General features: G+C 34.8%; 3 protein-coding genes and 1 non-coding gene across 5 annotated transcripts; 3 read left to right on the top strand and 1 right to left on the bottom strand.

Annotated features, from left to right (window-relative positions):
* The first annotated feature begins 347 nt into the window (after positions 1-347).
* On the top strand, positions 348-421 carry TRNAR-UCG. The gene has a single exon. It is a non-coding gene; the product is annotated as a tRNA-Arg (tRNA).
* A 1,053-nt stretch (positions 422-1,474) lies between these two features.
* Positions 1,475-2,929, bottom strand: LOC116005530 (protein SLOW GREEN 1, chloroplastic). The gene has a single exon (XM_031245740.1). It carries the CDS (start codon positions 2,827-2,829, stop codon positions 1,759-1,761), a length of 1,071 nt encoding a protein of 356 aa, XP_031101600.1. The 5' UTR covers positions 2,830-2,929; the 3' UTR covers positions 1,475-1,758.
* A 2,186-nt stretch (positions 2,930-5,115) lies between these two features.
* LOC116007067 (serine/threonine-protein kinase AFC1-like) lies at positions 5,116-10,431 on the top strand. 2 transcript variants are annotated; one of them, XM_031247651.1, is made up of 12 exons: positions 5,116-5,375; positions 5,966-6,137; positions 6,515-6,541; positions 6,844-6,997; positions 7,081-7,129; positions 7,246-7,360; positions 7,622-7,713; positions 8,498-8,654; positions 8,746-8,810; positions 9,159-9,256; positions 9,346-9,454; positions 9,987-10,431. In XM_031247651.1, the coding sequence occupies exons 1-12, from the start codon at positions 5,265-5,267 to the stop codon at positions 10,137-10,139; spliced, it is 1,302 nt and encodes a 433-aa protein (XP_031103511.1). In that variant the 5' UTR covers positions 5,116-5,264; the 3' UTR covers positions 10,140-10,431. The 2 variants fall into 2 exon arrangements, with proteins under 2 accessions (XP_031103511.1, XP_031103510.1); XM_031247650.1 differs by having other exon boundaries at positions 7,063-7,129.
* A 2,295-nt stretch (positions 10,432-12,726) lies between these two features.
* On the top strand, positions 12,727-19,182 carry LOC116006200 (kinesin-like protein KIN-5B). Its single transcript, XM_031246498.1, has 23 exons — positions 12,727-13,059; positions 13,145-13,274; positions 13,383-13,538; positions 13,802-14,139; positions 14,225-14,363; positions 14,643-14,740; positions 14,822-14,978; positions 15,063-15,132; positions 15,207-15,283; positions 15,583-15,636; positions 15,741-15,821; positions 15,908-16,019; positions 16,111-16,197; positions 16,473-16,648; positions 16,733-16,894; positions 16,977-17,084; positions 17,215-17,373; positions 17,466-17,549; positions 17,632-17,837; positions 18,136-18,237; positions 18,315-18,424; positions 18,517-18,668; positions 18,777-19,182. Exons 1-23 carry the CDS (start codon positions 12,887-12,889, stop codon positions 18,972-18,974), a joined length of 3,129 nt encoding a protein of 1,042 aa, XP_031102358.1. The 5' UTR covers positions 12,727-12,886; the 3' UTR covers positions 18,975-19,182.
* Positions 19,183-20,185: the final 1,003 nt, after the last annotated feature.

The raw sequence follows: 20,185 nt of genomic DNA, 5'->3' as shown, positions 1-20,185 counted from the left end.
CTACATTTACCAATCACTCAGACTCACTCTATAATGTGACAATTTATAATTAGTTAAAATTTGAAAAAAAAAACAAAAACTACAAATAAAATAAAAAGTGGCAAAATTCATGAAGTTTTTTCTTTTAAGAAAATACTAAAGGTTCAAACCTATGACTTCTTATGTGAAAGAATCAAAGAAATACCATTGAATTATAAGCTACTTCCCTAAAGATTTTTCTAAAAAGAAAAAAACTCAATCATTAAGGAATAAAGAATATTTTTGCTACTTCTCAAGAAAAAGAGCAAATACCGCGCATTAGTATATATTAGTATAATTAGAGTTATTTGTATTGAATGAACGTAACAGACCGCATAGCGCAGTGGATTAGCGCGTCTGACTTCGGATCAGAAGGTCGTGGGTTCGACTCCCACTGTGGTCGACATTTTTAAAATACTGAGAATTGTTCAGAAAAATGCCCAAGCACCAGAACTTAATACACAAAATTACCAGACTACCACTTTGTCACTGCACTAGTTATACACAATATCAATTGTCATACCTTTTTTTGAGTTACATTAAAAATTGGTTTAAAATAGTACAAGCATTTAAATTTTTGCTAAATTATTTGTGTAATAGTGATAAGATATTAAGATGTAAATGTTTAATAAAATTTGTCAATTAAGTTATAAAAATATGTTTAACTTGTAGTGACAAAAATTTTGCTATTTTATATTTACAAGAAAAAAAAGGAGAAAAATATCATTATGAAGGGCTATATATTGAGAATAATACTACTTTATAATTGAGGGATCAAAGTTCTTCTTCTGAGTCTTCTTCTTCTGACTAGAAAATTAGATAAATTCACAAAATCACAAGAGCCCTGTACTACTATAAACTATTACAACACAGGAAATGTAGAACAAGATGGATGGTGATCACCAATACCGTCATTCACCTCCCAGAACTAAACATGTAAGGAAGAATGGTCATATTGCTTAGAGGTAGATCATTAAAAAGAAAATTATGAAAATTAAAGTCTCAGCCACAAGCAAGGGAGGAAGACTAGGTCGATTTCAAACAACAATTTCCACTGAAATGCCACAAGAAACATAGCAACTGCCAAATGACGATATTCTGGAAACATGTAAGAAGTAAGCTTCTCTGGGAGTGTCCCTGCATTCATGACCACATCTCCAACACGACATAATCCTACTTCCGTTACTTAAGTCTTGAACAACAAATTCACTACAGCGTTGTGAGATCCAAAAACGAAAATTCATGAGCATCACACAAGTTGTTAATGCATCGTTGTTAAGTTAACACACCTGAGGATTCTAATGAAGTTTGTCACCCCATTCATCCCTTCCCCGTACATCTCGAAGGACCTTTGCATGCTGAGGGCGAGGAAAGTTGCTACTTGCTAGCTAACTTCAAAGCACCCACCGATACCATTCAAAATTACAAATTGGAACTTAATTCAGAAAGGAAAGAAGACAACAAAACAAAATTGTTGGGTAAATACTGTATTGCACCGTTTGATTAAAGCGATACTCTTGGCCACAAAATTTTCTGACAGCTTTCCAAATACGAACCTAATTAGTAACATTCGATATTAAACCTACATTATGAAACCATAGAGAGTAGTGCACTATCACATATGCAAAACAATATATGTAAAGTATATGCTTGTCAACAACTCAACAACAGAGAAACTGCAGCATACCGCTTCCCACAATAGGGAACAGCTCAGCAGGCTCTGAATTAAACCGAAGCTTTTCATTTCTTGGACATTGCTATTTCATTCTCCATTTTCTGTGCAAAAACCTTTGTTGCAATCATATTTTCATCAAAGTATGTTGCATAAGGATGGCCCTTGGGCACCAACCTCCTGTACTTGTCAAAGTTCTTCTCAGCTTCATTGTTTTTCCTCAATAATGTGTATATGATCCCTTGGCATAGGTATGGTCTAAAGTCCCTCGGCTCCTCCTTCACCAATTCCTGATAAACCTTCAAAGCCTCATCATGCTTTCCTTCAATCACCCGAATTTGCGCCAGCAAAAGCTTGAAATCCCTAAAGTCTGCCTTCTTGCCTTGCTTCTTACACAACTTCATCCCCTCCTCGATTCTTTTCGCAATTTCCTTCAAATCCTCAGTCGATTTGGACTCTGATGCAGCCATTACCAGTCCGTGATAAGCCTCAACCCTAAGAGGATCCTTTGCCACAATCTCATTGAATCCATTTTTCGCCGTTTCCACCTCTCCACTGTAAATATACAAATGAGATTTCAGTAACGGCCACTCCGTATCGCTCGGGTCAAGCTCCATCAATCTGTCGATAATGCCAATAGCTTCCGCAATTTTCCGGCTCTGGATCTTCATCTCCATCAAACTCCGTAATGCTCCAACATCATTCGGATTCGATAGCAAGCTCTCTTCCAGAACTCTCTCTTTATCCTCGTCGGAAAACGCGGTCTCCACGGCGGCCGGGGCTGAAACGGGGGATGCGATGGCCGGTTTTAGCGTAACGCAAAACCTGCCGAAGAAAATCGCGGCCGCGGTCACGGTGGTGACGACGGTGCATTTGAGGAGAGACAAGGGGAGCTGAAACGAGGGCAGGGTTAGGGATTGAGGGAACGCGGGGCTAGGGTTTAGCGAATTGAAGAGATTGGGTTTCGGGGCTTCAGGGGACGACGAGGACGAGGCTCTGATTGTGATGGACGGCTGTGATGATGGTGGGGTCCTGAAGGAGAGGGAAGAAACGGGTCGGGATAAAATTGGATGATGGTGACTGAGAGAGGGGAATAGTTTAAGGTTTGGTTTTGCAGAGACATTGTTGATGGTGTTCATGGTTGCTAGGGTTTAGAGCGAAGAAGAAGAATAATAAGAAAAAGCTTAGGTCTAAAACCCTTGTGAAAATGGAGGTAAACTTGCAGACTCGGAGACGGTGGCGATGCCGGCTACGGTCCGTCACGGTGAGGGGCCTAGATGAGATAAAATTGATTTTTGGGCCTATCTATATTGGGCCAAGTACATTCCGTTGGTTATACTAAATGGGCCTTTAGTTGGAGTCATGGGTGTTGCAGATATTTCGCGAATTGGTAATTGTTAGACCAGTTGTTATGCCATGGACCCAGGTCCATGTTCACAATTTCATAACTTTATGTTCATAATTTCATAACTCCATATTTCATAACTTTATGCTCACAATTTTATAATTTCATGTTTACAATTTCATAACTTCATGTTTACAATTTCATAGCTCTACGTTTACGATTTTATAACATTATGCTTATGATTTTATAACTCCATGTTCATAATTTTATAACTTTATGTTCAACAGTATCAAAAATCTATGTTCAACAAAATTGTGAATATAGAGTTTAAAATCGTGAATATTGAGTAATGTAATTTTGTATATTGAGATTTAAAGTTGTGAATATAGAGTTCTAAATTTATGAACATAGAGTTCTAAATTTATAAACATAGACTCGGGTCCACCTTACAAAGTAGACTCGGATCCATAGCATAATTCGCCTTGTTGGACATGCATGAATTATGAGTCAACATTTATTATTTTGAGCATTGATTTCTTATTAAATAAATATAATAAATAAATATGTTATTTATTTTATTTTGGCTTAATTAATATTTGATAGCGGTTTTCAAAAAAAAATATTTGATAGCATTCCATACAATCTTCTTAATTCTTTATTCTTAAGAATTATGAATATGAGTACAAATAATTAATAAATAAAATATTGTAAAATTGTTCTTAGTCATAGAAATTCTAATTGAGAATTAAAATTATGATAAGACTAGCACATTTTATTTCTTATGGTGAGTCTCATGCCATTCTATATGAGTTACAGAGAGTGGACATGTGGACGATTGTTGGAAAACAAGTCATTGAACAATGATCGACTACAACGTACCACATTTACCTACGTGTCATCAGTATGTTGTATGTTACAAGTATGCAATAATCCTTACTTGAGACGACATGGATGTCGCGTACATATGGTGAACTAATTTTTGTCAGTATACGTCTTTTGTTCGTTATGGGACTATAAGTGTACTGGACTATAAGTGTATTTGGTGACCTTTGTACGAAGACATGTGTGCATTCAATAGATGATCTATCGTCTTAAGGTAACAATGGTGTTTATAATCTATTCGATAATCATACAAACAGAATCTCTGGCCAAAGTATAATGAAGTTGAACTTCATGTTAAGATTATTAAATAGACATATTGACAAGGTTTATGGTTTTGACCAAGTTTGACCATGACATTTATCTGATTAAGAACAAGTGTTGTGTAAAATGAATGCTGCATGATATTTATAACGGAAAGATTCATTATAATATATATAAATATATAAATATATTCCATTGTCAACTAGGTAGTCATGACATACTGTTAGGTATCACTCATGACTTATGAGTTATTTAATAATGTGTTATTAAATATTATTTGTTGCAAGTTTGATTATGAATCTAGAAAGTTCACACATTAATGGTCGGTGGTGATGCTGAGAACTTTAAATTGAATAAATAAAGTAACTGTTTAGTAAATTATTCAATATTGGTTAGTTTTGGGTTTTTTAAAGGCTAGCATATTTGGGTTCAAACTAGATTATATATATAAGCTTTACCCTTTTCTCAAAGCATAAATGTGAAAGAGAGATTTTAGCCCGAAAAGAGTTTTCAAGCAAAACCTCTCGGAGTTCTAGTGTGCTTGGCCACTGACTAGAGGCCGGACAATTGGACAAGTACGCTTCAATCAAACCTATTTCATTAATTGCACTCTAAATATTTTTAAAATATTATAACAAATTTATTTCGTGCAACGCACGTGTAAAAATACTATGTTATTTTTTAAAAAAAATTACTCCGTAATTGATAAGAAAACAACAAATAACCTTGTTTATATGCTCCTATGGCATATTATTTTCCTGCTAACTAGCCGTTGGTCTTACCTACACATAACCACTGGAACTTGATTTACGCGTGCCTAATTCAGTAGGCCCTACTGCCAAATATCCCAACTCCTTAATCATGATCAGAGGCTTAACCAAAGGTTTCGTTGTATAAACTAACCAGGGTTACTTCTCCTCACCATACCTCTTTTCTCCCTCGTCTCTCCAGATCTGCTCAAACCCACTGTAGCGAAAACAAAAATTCGAAGGAATGTTTTTTCTTCAATTTCCTCATTCAATCTATGATTTTTTCCTCTGAATTTTTACATTTTTCAGAATTATTATATATGTTTTGGTTTAATTAATGGAGACGCAGAGAATTATGGAATTTCCTCGTCGGAATATGGACAAGCGATCTCGAAAACGACCTCGTTTAACGTGGGACGTACCTCCTGCCATTCCTCTTCCTGCAAAGGTCCGATTCCGTTTGTGTCTTTATGCTCATGTGTGATTAACTGTGTGTATATTCTATCTATTTCTAAGAATTTACTGCTTTTACGATGTTTGAATTTTCCTTGTTTGTAGAATTATATAAAAATGCAAACTTTTGGTGTTTATCTTGTTGCCATACGTGTAAAGTTATGGCATTTAAGTGATCGACTTTGATTTCTGGTTATTATTATTTTTTTTCCTAAAAAAACCTAAATTAGCAGTTTAGCTTTGTTGGTTGTTTGGCTTAATCTACGCTCAGCGGTGTTATGCATACTAGTTTTACTGCTGGTGTGGCATTCGACAATCGGTGTGGTGTTTCGACAATTCATGACTGTAGTTTGTTGAGTGGTACACTGGTACCATCTGGCATATTCTTGATATCTTACATGGAGGAAGATTTGTTGAATAATTGAGGATGTAAATCAATTCTGATCAGTGCCGCCTACTGGTTGTAGGCATAGTGTGTGACTTCTGTGGGTTCTCAGCTTAAATATTTTGAAATGGTTATGGTTATACTGCATAATTTCATCATTTAACTGACTTCCATTCATTTTTGTTGCCTTTTGCTTTCAGGTCCTTCCACCAATATACTGTAGGCAAGATTTTGCAAATGGAGCAGTTTTTAATTATGCTTATTCTTCTATATATTACAAAGGGATCCCTAACACTGGATCCCCACCTTGGAGGGCAGATGATAAAGATGGACATTATGTGTTTGCCATTGGAGAGAACCTTACTCCTCGTTGTAAGTCCACAGAAATATTTTGTATTATTAAATTGCCTAAGGAGTTATGTGCATAGCATACCACTGAATAACACTATGCAAGGGTCTTTGCTAAGAGTATTCCCTATTTCAGGATTGATAGGATCATAATTTCTATGTTCTAACTCTTACGTAACCTTTTTATATCATACTTTTAGAATTTATAATTTTTATTCACTTTTGTTTTAATGATTCATTTCATATGCTTTCATTTGTAGTGTTTTGAATGGTTATAGAGATCTACAGTTGCACTGTGGTTATAAAGGATTCCTAAAACTTCTTGTTTTCTCTCTGATAATTTTTCATATTTTTATTCTGTCTCTTATTCTTACAATAATCTTCTTCCGCCTTTCCTGCAGATAGGATACTGAGCAAGATGGGTGAAGGTAAGTTCCTTCTCTTCTTCTTCTTCTTCACTTATTTCCTCCGTGCACTTAACAATAAGAAATCAAGGAGAAAGCAGAAAATGTTTGAAAATTCCCTTCATAGTCTGAACATGTGGCCTGAACAGTAGCAAAAAATGTGCCTTTTACATAAGTTCACTAGAGATTAAAATTGCCCGCTCTTTTCTTACAAAGGCTTCTTCATGTGGTGTTTCTAGTTTGCTTCTTCTTTTGGTGTTAGGATATATTCACATCGATCTGATGTTCTTACATTTGTGATTCTTTCTTTTCAATCTGATTTGCAGGGACCTTTGGACAAGTCCTGGAATGTCTGGACAATGAAAGGAAGGAGCTTGTGGCAATCAAAGTGGTTCGTTCAATACACAAGTATAGGGATGCTGCTATGATTGAGATTGATGTTCTACAGAAACTTGCCAGGCATGATATTGGTGGCAAACGGTGAGCATCTTCTTTCCCTTTGGCTTGATTTTACTGTTAAAAATTTGAAATCGTTTTGGTACAAGTGGTTTTATTCTTTGCAGTTGTGTGCAAATTCGGAATTGGTTTGACTATCGTAATCATATATGTATTGTAAGTATCTATTGGTGCTTATTGATTACTTGAATATGGAGCGGCATTACTGTTCCTTCAAACCTGAATATTCTGTGAGTTAAAAACTTGCGGATGGATTTAAATGATCTTAACAGGTTTTTGAGAAGCTTGGTCCAAGCTTATATGATTATCTACGCAAAAACAGCTATCGTTCATTTCCAATTGATCTTGTGCGGGAGTTTGGAAGACAACTTTTGGAGTCTGTAGCATGTGTGTGAAGAATCTTTACAACACTCTTATTTCACTTAGATTTTGTTTCTAAAAGTATTGTAGGTGATGCTTAGATGTTAGCACCAACTGCTAGTTTGGTTCCTCATTCAATATACTAACTAAAGGACTGGAGCTTGAGATCTTTTTCCTTTTTCTTTCTTAATCCTTTTCACATCTGTGATGTTTGTCTTAATAAATATTTGATGCAACCATAGTGCTCAATACAGTGATCCCTGCTTAGTATGTGACTTCTCTTTGCAGTTATGCATGATCTGCGGTTGATCCACACTGATCTGAAGCCAGAAAATATTCTCCTTGTATCGTCAGAATATATTAAAGTACCAGATTACAAGGTGAAACCTAATATCACATCTTTTTCAGAATGTGTGTGTATTCTGTCTGTATATAAATATGCGTGTTCCTGTGTGTATACTTGAACAAAAATATAAAGAAGACAGTTTGGATAGTGCAAGGATTTCTATTGGATGAATGATGGTAATGTAAAATCAGTTTCACATAGCTATTGCTTAATAAACCATGCAGAAGTCAATTTAGTAACAACTTTAATTTTTTATTTTTCCTTTTATATTATTATTACTTCATATTATTTTGTTTCCTTTTTTGGGGCCAGTTGAGGGTGGGAACAACTTCAATGACACTAAAAGTAGGATACTTGCTCAGTGAAACACTAAAATACACACTCTTACTTCCATTTTGTCCAATGATTGTTTGCTGTGCTGTTGTAAAAATATTACTATATTGGATATATTTAAATTGTCTTATTGGTAAAAAAAAAAACTCAACCTTTATGCCTTAGAACAATTATATCCAAACCTTTAAATTTTCACAATTTAATACCAACTTTACTAACTGGATATTAAATTGTCAAAATTTAAAGGTTTGAATATAATTGTCACAAGGGCATAAAGGTTTGAATGTTTTTTTCACCAATAAGCCTATTTAAATGTATAAGTGGGTTGCATTTTTAACAGGAAGAGGAAAAGTTTTCAGCTTTTAATATACGTAGAATGTGTAACATCAGTACTTGAAAGACAATCTGATTGTAATTTATGGTTTTTGTCCCATCACTCCTCTAGTCATGCCACTGGCTGATGTCTCTTTTTGTCTGCCGTGAAGTTCCTATCACGACCTGCAAAAGATGGTTCCTACTTCAAGAACTTACCCAAGTCAAGTGCTATTAAGCTTATTGACTTTGGCAGTACTACATTTGAACATCAAGATCATAGTTATGTGGTTTCAACTCGTCATTACCGTGCTCCTGAGGTTATCTTGGGTAATCAGTCTCTGTTATATTTGACCTTTTTCTCGTAATTTCTACCTTTCATTCATTCTTCTTTTTATTGATTTTAATCCGGTTTTTACAGGTCTTGGATGGAACTATCCCTGTGATATGTGGAGTGTAGGTTGCATTCTTGTTGAACTGTGTTCTGTAAGTGAGAGCCATTTAATGTCTCTTTATAATTTACTTGATACTACTGGGGTATGCTTGAAAATATAGTCCTACTCTTATTCTTACTGTCATCATGGTGCAACTAACTTTAGGTGACAACTGTCTTAGCTTGTACCAGTGGATTGTTTATATGGGATTAGTTGATAATATTTTTCAACCCAGCTTATGGCTATCATAATAGTTCAATAACCAGAATAACACTATAGAACCACTAGTTGAAGGAATGCAAATTGTTAAAGAAGATTAGCATCACAACTTTAAATCTGTGGGGGGTGGTAGGGTTGTTGGTGCTCATTTTTCCTAACAGCTCTGTCTGTACATAAACAGGGTGAGGCTCTTTTCCAGACACATGAGAACTTGGAACATCTTGCTATGATGGAGCGAGTATTAGGTCCTTTGCCTCAACATATGATTATGAGAGCTGAGTAAGAATGTTATACCTTCCCTTAAACTTTTTAAGATTTTATTTTTCCTTGCATGCATGTAGTTATAGTGGTGTCGCTATTTAATGTAGCCGTCGTGCTGAGAAATATTTCAAAAGAGGTGGTGCAAGGCTGGACTGGCCAGAGGGTGCAGCTTCAGGTGACAGTATGCGAGCAGTTTGGAAATTGCCCCGTCTTCAGGTATTCAGTGAATCTTTTAACTAGTATTGAATAAGTTTGGTTGGTGGGCTGTAGGGTTTAGGGTTGTTAAGCTCCTAATGGAGTTAGAAGCATTAATGGGCTTGTAAACTCCTATATATACATAATTCTAAGATTAAAAGTTTTCATGTCAGTGACTCTGCCTCTGCTATGTTGTATAAATTTAGTTACTTGTCAATTGAAATGATTCTTATCAAGTTAATGTTCTTCATTCTTTTGTTCCATTTGTTGGAGTCAAACATCATAAAAGAGTTTTTAGTAATCTTTTCCAGAGGATGTTAAGCTTTGCCCCCACAAAGTGTGGGGAGAGAAGATTCATATTAGAATAATCCAGTCTGAGACGCCTAGAATTGTTTTAAATGTTGAAGTGCAAAATAGGATATCAAGTGAAAGTTTCAGAACTTTAAACATGTTACTATATTTAAGACCGTCCAAAAGTGAGTACGGATATTAAATAGTCCTTTTTTATGTGATTCAAGCATTTTATCAGTTCACTTGGTTTTTTTTTTTGCAGAACCTCATCATGCAGCATGTGGACCATTCTGCGGGGGATCTTATTGATCTCTTGCAAGGGCTGATGCGCTATGAGCCAGCAGAGCGGCTCAAAGCAAGGGAAGCTCTGAGGCACCCTTTCTTCACCAGAGACCTGAGAAGGTGTGGTCTGTAAATAACATATTCTTTTTCTCATATTAATGCTTTAATGTACCTGGTGTGTAAATGAGTCTGTCCCTTCCCTCTCCCGCCAACAAAGCGGGGGAAAATGAGGAAGTGAGCCTTGACTTTGATAACAAGCTATTCTGCTTATAATTCTGGTCCTGTATAGTGCAGACCTTTCCGCCATTCCTAGTCTTTGTGTTCAACCCGTGTGCCATTCTCTTTTGCTTGTATAACATAATCTCTAACCAAATTGTTTGCAAAAAAAAGTTGTAGGTAGCGTTCCTGCGTCTTAATTCTCTCCCTCCTATTGGATTTATGTTAGCTTTCTCAAGTGATGAATGAATGAGCAATATCCAGGGCAAAATGGTGTGTGGAGAATATGATTGAATCCCCCTTTAATAACTTTTTGAATGGTTTAAGCACCAAGGGTGCCCTGGACATGCATTCAATATTGATTGATTCATTGATTATGTTTTCTTCTTCCCAGTGCTTGTGTTGGTGTGTCCATACTTGAGTAATAGTTGGACAAAAATGGAAATAATTCATTTATTAATATCAAAATCCAAGTCTGCCATTGATGGATTATGTTTTCGGGTGGTATTGATTATGAGATCTATGTTATATCTGATGTTAAGACTGCTTTATTTCTTCCTATTTATTGGTTGAGAAATACAAAGTACAAGAGAAGCAATAGAGTAGTTACTAGTTAGAGAATCAAAATTGACAGTTTATGTAGAATGACAAGACATTAAACAAAACATGGAAAGAGGAATTTGATCAAATCAACTCTTCTCTCAAAAAGTTGAATCCCCAATCTTAAGAGCTTCTCACGCCCCGGCCCAATAGAACATGTGGGATGAGGTAAATCATTTACCGCTGTAGTTTCGAACATTTGTCTCTTCTTCCAAATACTGTCTACTAAATCATTGGATTAAGCCCGTGTGAGCTAAATGAACAACTTATTGTTATGAGTAGTAGTGTTGTATGTTATTATATGCATAATTATAATTGGTGGTGTAGCATGTACAATGATGCAGTGGACAATCGTTGTATTGTAGATCAGGATCCACTATATGTATTGTGATATATTATATATTTACAATTAACAAATTATGTATTTTCAGTTTATTACTTATGGTTTAATTTATTATTATGTAGGTACATAATCCATAATCCACGATATAATTTGCGTACAAAAGTGATTACATACATAATTAACACAAACTCTACTATACAAATGGCTCAATTAAATCACGTTTATTAAATTTGTATGAAGATGGGTGAGGGAAGAGAGAAATAGAATATATATATATATATATATATATATATATATATATATATATATAAAGTAAAGAAGAATTCGAAAACATATATAAATAAAAGTAATATATTTATGAAATACCAAAATCATAGGTCCTTCTCAATTTTTGAATCAATTTGTTGGAAATGAGATTTATATTTATTCGAGATCCAATTGAAACCAATGTCAATTCTAGAGCATATTTAAACAATTAAAATTTAAAATATTTATAACTAAATTAAAATAACATTAACTTCACTACTAATAAAAGGCAAGCATTTTATGGCATACCTTTTTAGCGTACCAAATTTGTTAGTAATTACCGATGTTGATAAATTTTGGAAAACATTTCCAATATTTGAAATAACTCAGTAATGATGTTGGTAAATTGGAAAAAACGAGTAATATTATCATTGAAATTATTAAAAAAAAAATCGACATATTCTCCAAAGAACTAGTTCATAAAAAACTTAAAATTTATTTATTTAATTAATTGAGATTTTTCAACATACCGATGTGGGCAATTCAAAATTTGCATCGGCAAACATTTTAAAAAAAGCTGTGGCCAATGAAACATACTAAACATAATTTGCATCGACATACTGAATGGAGATACCTAAAACATGATCTTCTGGTAAAAAAATACGACATCACAACTAATTAATGTTCATCAATAGTTGATAATTTTTGTAAAAAATACACGAAGTTAATTTTATAATTATATTCATTGCAAAATTTGAAAGTTTATAATATTTATAAAACAGACACCAATCATCAACCGTTTGATATATCCAAATAGACGATCACATCAACACTTTACCAGAGAGTTTGTTCTGATTTGAACCCTCTTTTATATTTATATTATATAATAATAACTTGTTCTCAAGAGAAAACTAATAACTAATTTAGTATTTATATGAATTACATAATACATAATAGTTTTTTGTTTTTTTTTTTTGGTCACTATCCATACTGTCCTAAATAGTTATTATGGTCATTAATAAGCATGGGTAGACATTTGTTGACGGGCTGGATTTTCGGAGCTAGACTGAAACAAACTCACGCGTAAATTTATACTCCAAAATAAATTTACACTATAGTCATAATTGTGGGATTTATATATTAAAAAAACAAAAAAGCTTTGGAGAGAAAATGGACCTCAACGCGGCTGAATTTGAATTTATGAAAAAAGGGAGCGGGCCCACCATTTTCAAAGTCACCAAGGAGAAAGGACAGCTCTTTCCTTACTTGAAAAAAGTAGCCGTTAGGATCTCAGTCTTAAGTTTGCACTCAGCAGAAAAACGGAAAAGGAAACTCACAAAGGCAACCTTTGAATTTCGGATTCTCTCGTATCTCATCGCCTTTAGCGACAGATTTTTCTCAGTTTTCCGGATCGGAATCTCAGCAAGAACACTCAGCTTACTCTCTCTCTCTCTCTCTGTTAAGCGATCGTTGAAATGGCGTCGTTGACTCCAGACGTTACCCGTAAATCGAGGGCCGGAATGTCACCGTCTCCGGCGCCGTTCTACACCCCCAGACCAGAAAGGCGACGACCTGACTCGAGAGGATCGGAGAACAATCGGTTTGACAAAGACAGAGAGGTTAACGTCCAGGTTATCCTCAGATGCAGGTATTTAAATTAAATATATTTGCTCCAGTTGAATGCGCTTTATCGGATGAAATTAGGGTTTTCTGATGTATGTGAATGATTTTAGACCATTAGATGAGAGTGAGCTGAAGCTAAATGTCCCGAGGGTCATAACTTGTAACGAGAATCGAAGGGAAGTCACTGTCTCTCAAAATGTAGCTAACAAGCAACTAGATCGGGTTTTCACCTTTGACAAGGTATGCATGACTTTGTTATCCCTTAAAAAATTAGTTTCAATTTTTGTTTAGCGGAATGATACATTTATGTTTTTTTTTTTAATATGTTGCCATAAATTTGTGTTTAAGGTCTTTGGTCCCAAGGCTCAACAGAGATCAATATATGATCAAGCTATTTCCCCCATTGTTAATGAAGTTCTTGAGGGCTATAATTGCACCGTGTTTGCATACGGACAGACAGGTACAGGCAAAACATATACGATGGAGGGAGGAACGATGAATAAGGTATTGAATTACTTAGTACTCTAGATTGTAATATATTTTCACTACAAAATTATGATTATTTATTGTGATTGGTGAATGTTCGTAATAAATTCAACTTGTTTATGGGTTATTGGCTTACATAAGGTCCATAGTGCTGGAAAATCTACAATCTTAAATTCTTAATATGCAATTTCAATAATTTGATTAAATGAACTTTACCAAATACCACATTTATTGCATATCCACTGTTGGTTAAAATTTGTTGCAATATCACTATTCTATAGGTTGGAGAATTGCCTGTTGAAGCAGGTGTTATTCCAAGAGCAGTTCGCCAAATCTTTGATACACTTGAAGCACAAAATGCTGACTATAGCATGAAAGTAACATTTCTGGAACTATATAATGAAGAAATAACTGATCTGCTGGCTTCAGAAGAGCCATCAAAATATTTAGAAGATAAGCAAAAGAAATCTGTCTCTTTGTTGGAGGATGGAAAAGGTTGTGTTATTGTAAGAGGACTTGAAGAAGAAGTCGTGTACAGTGCTAATGACATTTACAATCTTTTGGAACGAGGGGCTGCTAAAAGGCGCACTGCAGACACCCTATTAAACAAGCATAGCAGGTATGGGTTGTTTTTTAGTTTTATTTTTATCCTTGATACCTGATGCAAATGGAAGCAGATGTTAAACATACTCTTTTATTTGCAGCCGTTCTCATTCTATATTTAGCATAACTGTTCATGTAAAAGAAACATCTATTGGTGATGAGGAGCTTGTAAAGTGTGGCAAGTTAAACCTTGTTGATTTGGCAGGATCAGAAAATATATCTCGTTCAGGTGCCAGGGAGGTATGCACTTCTCAATAATCTTAGAGATTGCCAAGAGTTTTATTACGGAGTATTTGGTTATGTTGTATTTGTGCTCACGGAGATTGCTATTAGTATTTTAATTATTTTATTAAAAATAAACACAGGAACTTTCTAATGTGAATCTTTGATAGACCATAGATGTAATGTAAATTAGCATTTCCCTATGAATTAGCAATTCTTCAATTTTAGTTAATCTCTTGCTGCTGAGATCTTTATGGATTCTTAACTTATGAAAGTAATGTTTGGGGTTGAAACTAGGGTCGTGCAAGAGAAGCTGGAGAGATAAACAAAAGTTTACTTACCTTGGGCCGTGTCATATATGCATTGGTTGAGCATTCAGCTCACATTCCTTACAGGTCTGTGCCGTACATCTTTTGTAGCATATAAAATGAACTTCTGTGTTTTTTATTTGGGTCATCTTCTTTTGCCTCGTACAGGGACAGTAAGCTTACAAGGCTTTTGCGGGACTCTTTAGGAGGAAAAACAAAAACTTGTATCATTGCGACAATTTCACCATCTGCTAATTGTCTGGAAGAAACCTTAAGCACATTGGACTATGCATACCGTGCTAAAAACATTAAAAATAAGCCAGAGGTTCATGTTGCTATCTCTTCAACTTCTTAACTTCTAATTAAATTAATCTCTGTAATTTGAACTAAGTAGTGATTTTCTTCTCAGGTAAACCAAAAGATGTCCAAAACCATGCTGCTTAAAGATCTGTACCAGGAAATAGAAAGGATGAAACAAGGTATGAAAGTGCACTTAAATTTCTCTGTGAAATGATGAATACTGTAATCACTTTCTTCATGATTTACCAACTAGATGTTCGAGCTGCAAGGGAGAAGAATGGGGTTTATATTCCACATGAAAGATTTTTGCAGGATGAAGCTGAAAAGAAGGTATGTGTTTTATGACCCTGGTTCTCAAATTGTCTTTAATACAGTGAGTCAATATCTATAGAAATGGCAAATGAGTTTGCTTTGCTGAAAGTTCGTTTCTGAAAGAAATCTTATCTGTAAAGAGGGTAAGAAATATGATAACTTGCTTTATAGATCTTTCTACGGTTCATTCTTGTATCAATTAATTGTTTTGGATGGAAGAATGCCTTTCACATCATAGCAGCAGCTATGTTTCTGCAATGACTTTCTCTGCTTCCCAATTTATATTGAGCCTTTAGATTAACAATTATACTTTGCAGGCAAAGAATGGGAAGATTGAGCAGTTGGAGAATGATCTGGATGTTAGTGAGAAGGTAGAATCTAATATTTTATTTATTGTTATTGTTATTGTTTTCCATTTTCACTGTTACAGCTTTCATATATGTGCACTGCATTTAACATCAACTTCACCTTACAGCAAGTTGATAAATTCCGTGAGCTTTATTATACTGAACAAGAAGAGAAGTTGAGCTTCAAAAGTGAACTGAAGGACTGCAAGGTTAGATAAAGGTTCTATAAATCTTGCATGAAGTACACTGCTCTTCGGTTTCTGTTCATTTATCTTATGTTAAAAATGTTCTTCAGATAAATCTAGAAAAGAGTAACAGTGCTTTGCAAGATCTTCAAGAGAATTACTATATTGCTGTTTCAACACTCAAGGAAAAGGATGTTACTATAACCAAACTGTTACATTCAGGTATCTCTTACTGTGGCAATAGCAATTTCCTATCATCATGTTATTACATGAATAAATATAATTATTCTGTATTTCTGTGCTTTGTGGATAGAAAATCGTCTTATTGGATGTGCAAAGGAGCTAAGGGAAAGTTTGCACAATGCATCAAATGATGTAACTTCCCTCTTTGCAAGATTAGGTATAGCTACAGTTCAGTCTTCTTTATTACTTCATTCATTTATTTTTTGTGCCTTAACATTCTGGTATCTTAATTGTCATCTGGAACATGCATTCCACTTCTATCTCTCATGATTTTGGCCCATGTAAAGGTGCTTTTACAGTTTTACCACAAATTGGTAGTTTTTACTTTATAGAAATCTGTTGTTTTTTCCCTCAATACTGACTCCAGTGAATGAGTTTTTAATAAAAGCTTCCGTTACTTTTTGCAATTCAACTAATAGTAAAACTTTACAGATGAGAAAGATAGTTTGGAAGAAAAAAATCGAAGTTTGCTCCGAGCATTTGGTTCACAACTAGATGAAAGCTTAAAGGACCTGCAAAAAATCATCCTGGGGTCAGTTTCCCAACAGCAGCAGCAAATGATATTCATGGATGAGTACATCAGCTCATTTCTTGCTAGTAAATGCAATGTAAGAAAATAAATTCAGAGATTTAACTGAGATCTTGTATTTTATGTTTCCTTCTCAACTGAACTCCTTATCACTGCCCACCAGGTGACTAAGGTCATGGAATCAAAGATCGCAAAAATGATGGAGATGCATGCTTCGGGAATTGCAGAACTGAAAGTAATTGTTGACACACTACAACAGAGATCTTCTTCAGACCTGGAACAAATGAAATCAAATATATCATCTCAAGCTACTACACTTGAAGATGTATGAAACATTTCATGTTGGCCTAAAAATTGTCTTATTGTGAGCTGTGTTTAAATATGTGTTTTTTTTTTGGTAATTGCAGTTTATCCTAATTGCTTCCATGGAGGCAAAGGATGTTATAAGCGATATGCAGAACTTTCTCAATGATCAAAGACAAATCCTTGCATTCTCTGCTCAACAACAGCGAGAGGTTATAATAGATTCTTGTTGCTGTAGTTCATTACAATATTTTGGCAACATTACTAACACTTCTGTTTATTTTTACTGTTCTCTTCTACCTTTATGTTTTCTCATGTTACTGCTGTGGTGGATGGAAACAGGGACTGCATCGAAGTATGCTTTCAGCACAGACAATTTCACAGGCAACAGCCAACTTCTTTGATGACCTCCATCAACGTGCCTCGGAACTCATGACATTTCTTGAAGATAGCAAAATTGATAAGATTGACCAGTTACAAAAATTTGAGAAGTCATTCAAGGTCAATAAGCAAATAAAAGATGCAACTATATATTGGAGCGCACCAAATGGATGCAAAATTCTAACTCTCCTATTTTTAATGCCTATTAACAGGAAGAGGCTCTTAAAGAAGAAAAGGCAGCTGCAGAAAAAATTGGTGCAATACTGGCAGCTCTAACTGCAAAGAAAACCGTCATGGTTAGTCAGATAATTCTTTAATGTTTTTCATCTTTTATGCATGGAATTCTTAAATATCTTGCCAAACATAACTTATTTTCAGGTGTCAGAAATGTCAAGAAACATTCAGAACTCAAGTGTGGAAGAGAATAAGAGATTGCATCAAGAGTTGTCCGGTTTCCAGCAAGTCTCAGTAAATGCAAAGAAAGAATTGAATGGATACGTAGAAAAGGTGAAAAACAATTTCGTGGAAGACACATTTGCATCAGCAGAAAGTAGAGTGACATTGGACAACTGTCTGCAAGAGTGGTAAGCTCTTACTTTGCAACACTTCTGGGGAATTGGGTATATTAGGACATTCTGTGGGAGCAGAAAAGTAGTAGCTTAAGGTAGCAAGTATGCCAAAGAACAACTTAGAGTAATATATGCGCTTTAAAACTAAGCTGATGCTTTTACATTTATTTATGCACATTGAAAGTTTGAATTGGCATTACTGAGAGATTATAGATCAAGCTTTCTATAATAGTCTGAGGAGTGTGGAGATTTAGAAAGCCTTCACAAATTACTTATAGCAGTATTCAGTAACATCATTATTCTATATGTGCAGCACAAACAAAGTTGATCACTTTAATCAACAATGGGAGAACACCACGCTTGGAGTTAATAAGCTCACCAAGGATAGTCTCGCAGAGACAGAATCTGTTGTGCAGTAAGTAGTTTATTATTATCATTATTACCGTTATTTGGTTCTGGCAAACATTTGCTTATAAGTGCATTCCTTGACAGGACAAAAACTGCTGCATTACATGGTGCGCACGAGGAATTCATCTCCGCATCCTCATCAATGCATGCAACATTTAACCAGTGTAGCCATGATTTGCTGACTTCAGTTAATGGTATCTGAATATTTCTACCTTTAAAATACATAGCATCTTTTCTTTCTTTAATACATATCAACATGAATCCCTGCATCTGTATGCACTTCCAGATTCTCTGATGAAGGACAGGGAAAGTAAGAAGGAAATCAATTCAATGTCTACCACATGCTCAACTCAACTTAACTCAATGCAACAAACCCATGGTGAATTCTTATCAAATATCCAGAATAGAACAGAGCAGTGCCTTCAAAATGTCTGCAAGGTACAATCTTAAGTTCCCTACACTTGCATTCTTCAAAATAGAATTTTTCCAGAAATTACCTATACTGCATTCTTCACATGTTTAATTTGTTCAAAATTTGTCAAACAGGCTGATCAAAATGCTGATAGGACTCCAAAGAAACGCGAGATACGAATTCCCAGCATTGCATCCATTGAGGAAATGGCAACACCAATCTCCGAGATCAACTTAGAAAACCGATCAAAACAGAGTGGTGCTAATGGCAAGATTCAACAGGATCTGAAGGGTGCTTCACCAAACAGAACTCCATTCACAAATGTCAATTGATTTAGGGGCTGTGGAGTCAGATATCTGGGAGTTAGATTAAGGGGGACATGTACCATTTCAGTACCCCCATCATCCATAGAAGAAGTTGCACTCATTTACTGATGAGTGGCATAGTACTTCTTACTCTAGATTCATAATACTGTGAAAGCTGTTTTGACAATATTATATGTACTCTTTAGCTAATGTAAAAGTAGATTTATTTCCATCATCATTGCAGAGTAAGAGTTTTTCTTATTGCGAGAGTCTTCAAAATCATAGATTTTAAAATTTTTTTTAAAGGTTAAACTCTCAATCTTGCTGAAACCTCTATTACCCTGCCTCTAATACTTAAAGTAAATGACTTGTGTTACATTATTTGATAGTATAGTCTACACAACTGTGTGTGAACCATAATGATTGAATGGTCTGAAGGTTGGCCAAAATTATTTGTTACTTTACTAATTATTAATGAAAACAATTTGATGTTATCTTAAAGAATCTTTAATGGTGGGAAGACTATAGCACTAAACTTATGACCCAATTCTTTGTTTACTAATCCACTTCTTACTTTTTTAGTTGAGCCAAAATTATTAATAAAAAAAATGTTGTGGCAGGTGGATTTGAATCTGCCAACCTGAAGCTTAGGTCAGGAAGTTTTGGTTTGCATCAAAGTCTTCATAAATACATTTATGAAATGTCTCTTTTTGTGTTTGTGCAATAATATATATATATGAAGTTTGATCTTGAATGAAATGTCATTATCAAATATCTTCCCCTTTAAGTGCATGTGGACCATATATGTATGGTTGGCCAAATAGTATGAATCCGGATGGCAAATACTCCAACACCCTCTTTTAGGTATCTTTATTTGCATCATTTTGCAATAAGAGTTTTACCTATATCTGATTGATATTCAAATTCTAGAACCTTCTTTTAACTTCTAGCTAATATCTTATGTCCAACCATTAATTTTTACCTATTATGAGTTAAATATGCTCTTTCACACATATTCATATTAATATCAATGTGCTTGGTGAAATCGTATTTCTTACAAAATCAGGGATGTCATAAAGAAAACACGCAATCTATCATGTCAATATTACATTAAGAAGCGATACTTTACCTTGTGTTTTATCGTATTATATCTCACATAATGTTAACATATATGTAATTGATTACCTTATTTTGTGAACATCAATATTTTGTGTGTTCGTAGTATACAAATTATAAAT

The sequence above is a fragment of the Ipomoea triloba genome, chromosome 15 (genome assembly GCF_003576645.1).
Source record: "Ipomoea triloba cultivar NCNSP0323 chromosome 15, ASM357664v1".
In the NCBI taxonomy this organism is placed as follows: domain Eukaryota; kingdom Viridiplantae; phylum Streptophyta; class Magnoliopsida; order Solanales; family Convolvulaceae; genus Ipomoea; species Ipomoea triloba.
This window is presented reverse-complemented; position numbering and strand designations above follow the sequence as displayed.

Excerpts from the sequence above, each read along its gene's own strand:
- LOC116005530 (XM_031245740.1), bottom strand. The coding sequence starts at position 2,829 with ATGAACACCATCAACAATGTCTCTGCAAAACCAAACCTTAAACTATTC.
- LOC116007067 (XM_031247650.1), top strand. The coding sequence starts at position 5,265 with ATGGAGACGCAGAGAATTATGGAATTTCCTCGTCGGAATATGGACAAG. Across the intron at positions 8,811-9,158 it reads TTCTTGTTGAACTGTGTTCT|GGTGAGGCTCTTTTCCAGAC; the intron begins GTAAGTGAGAGC and ends GTACATAAACAG. Across the intron at positions 9,455-9,986 it reads GGAAATTGCCCCGTCTTCAG|AACCTCATCATGCAGCATGT; the intron begins GTATTCAGTGAA and ends TTTTTTTTGCAG.
- LOC116006200 (XM_031246498.1), top strand. The coding sequence starts at position 12,887 with ATGGCGTCGTTGACTCCAGACGTTACCCGTAAATCGAGGGCCGGAATG. Across the intron at positions 13,539-13,801 it reads AGGGAGGAACGATGAATAAG|GTTGGAGAATTGCCTGTTGA; the intron begins GTATTGAATTAC and ends ACTATTCTATAG. Across the intron at positions 16,649-16,732 it reads TTCTTGCTAGTAAATGCAAT|GTGACTAAGGTCATGGAATC; the intron begins GTAAGAAAATAA and ends ACTGCCCACCAG.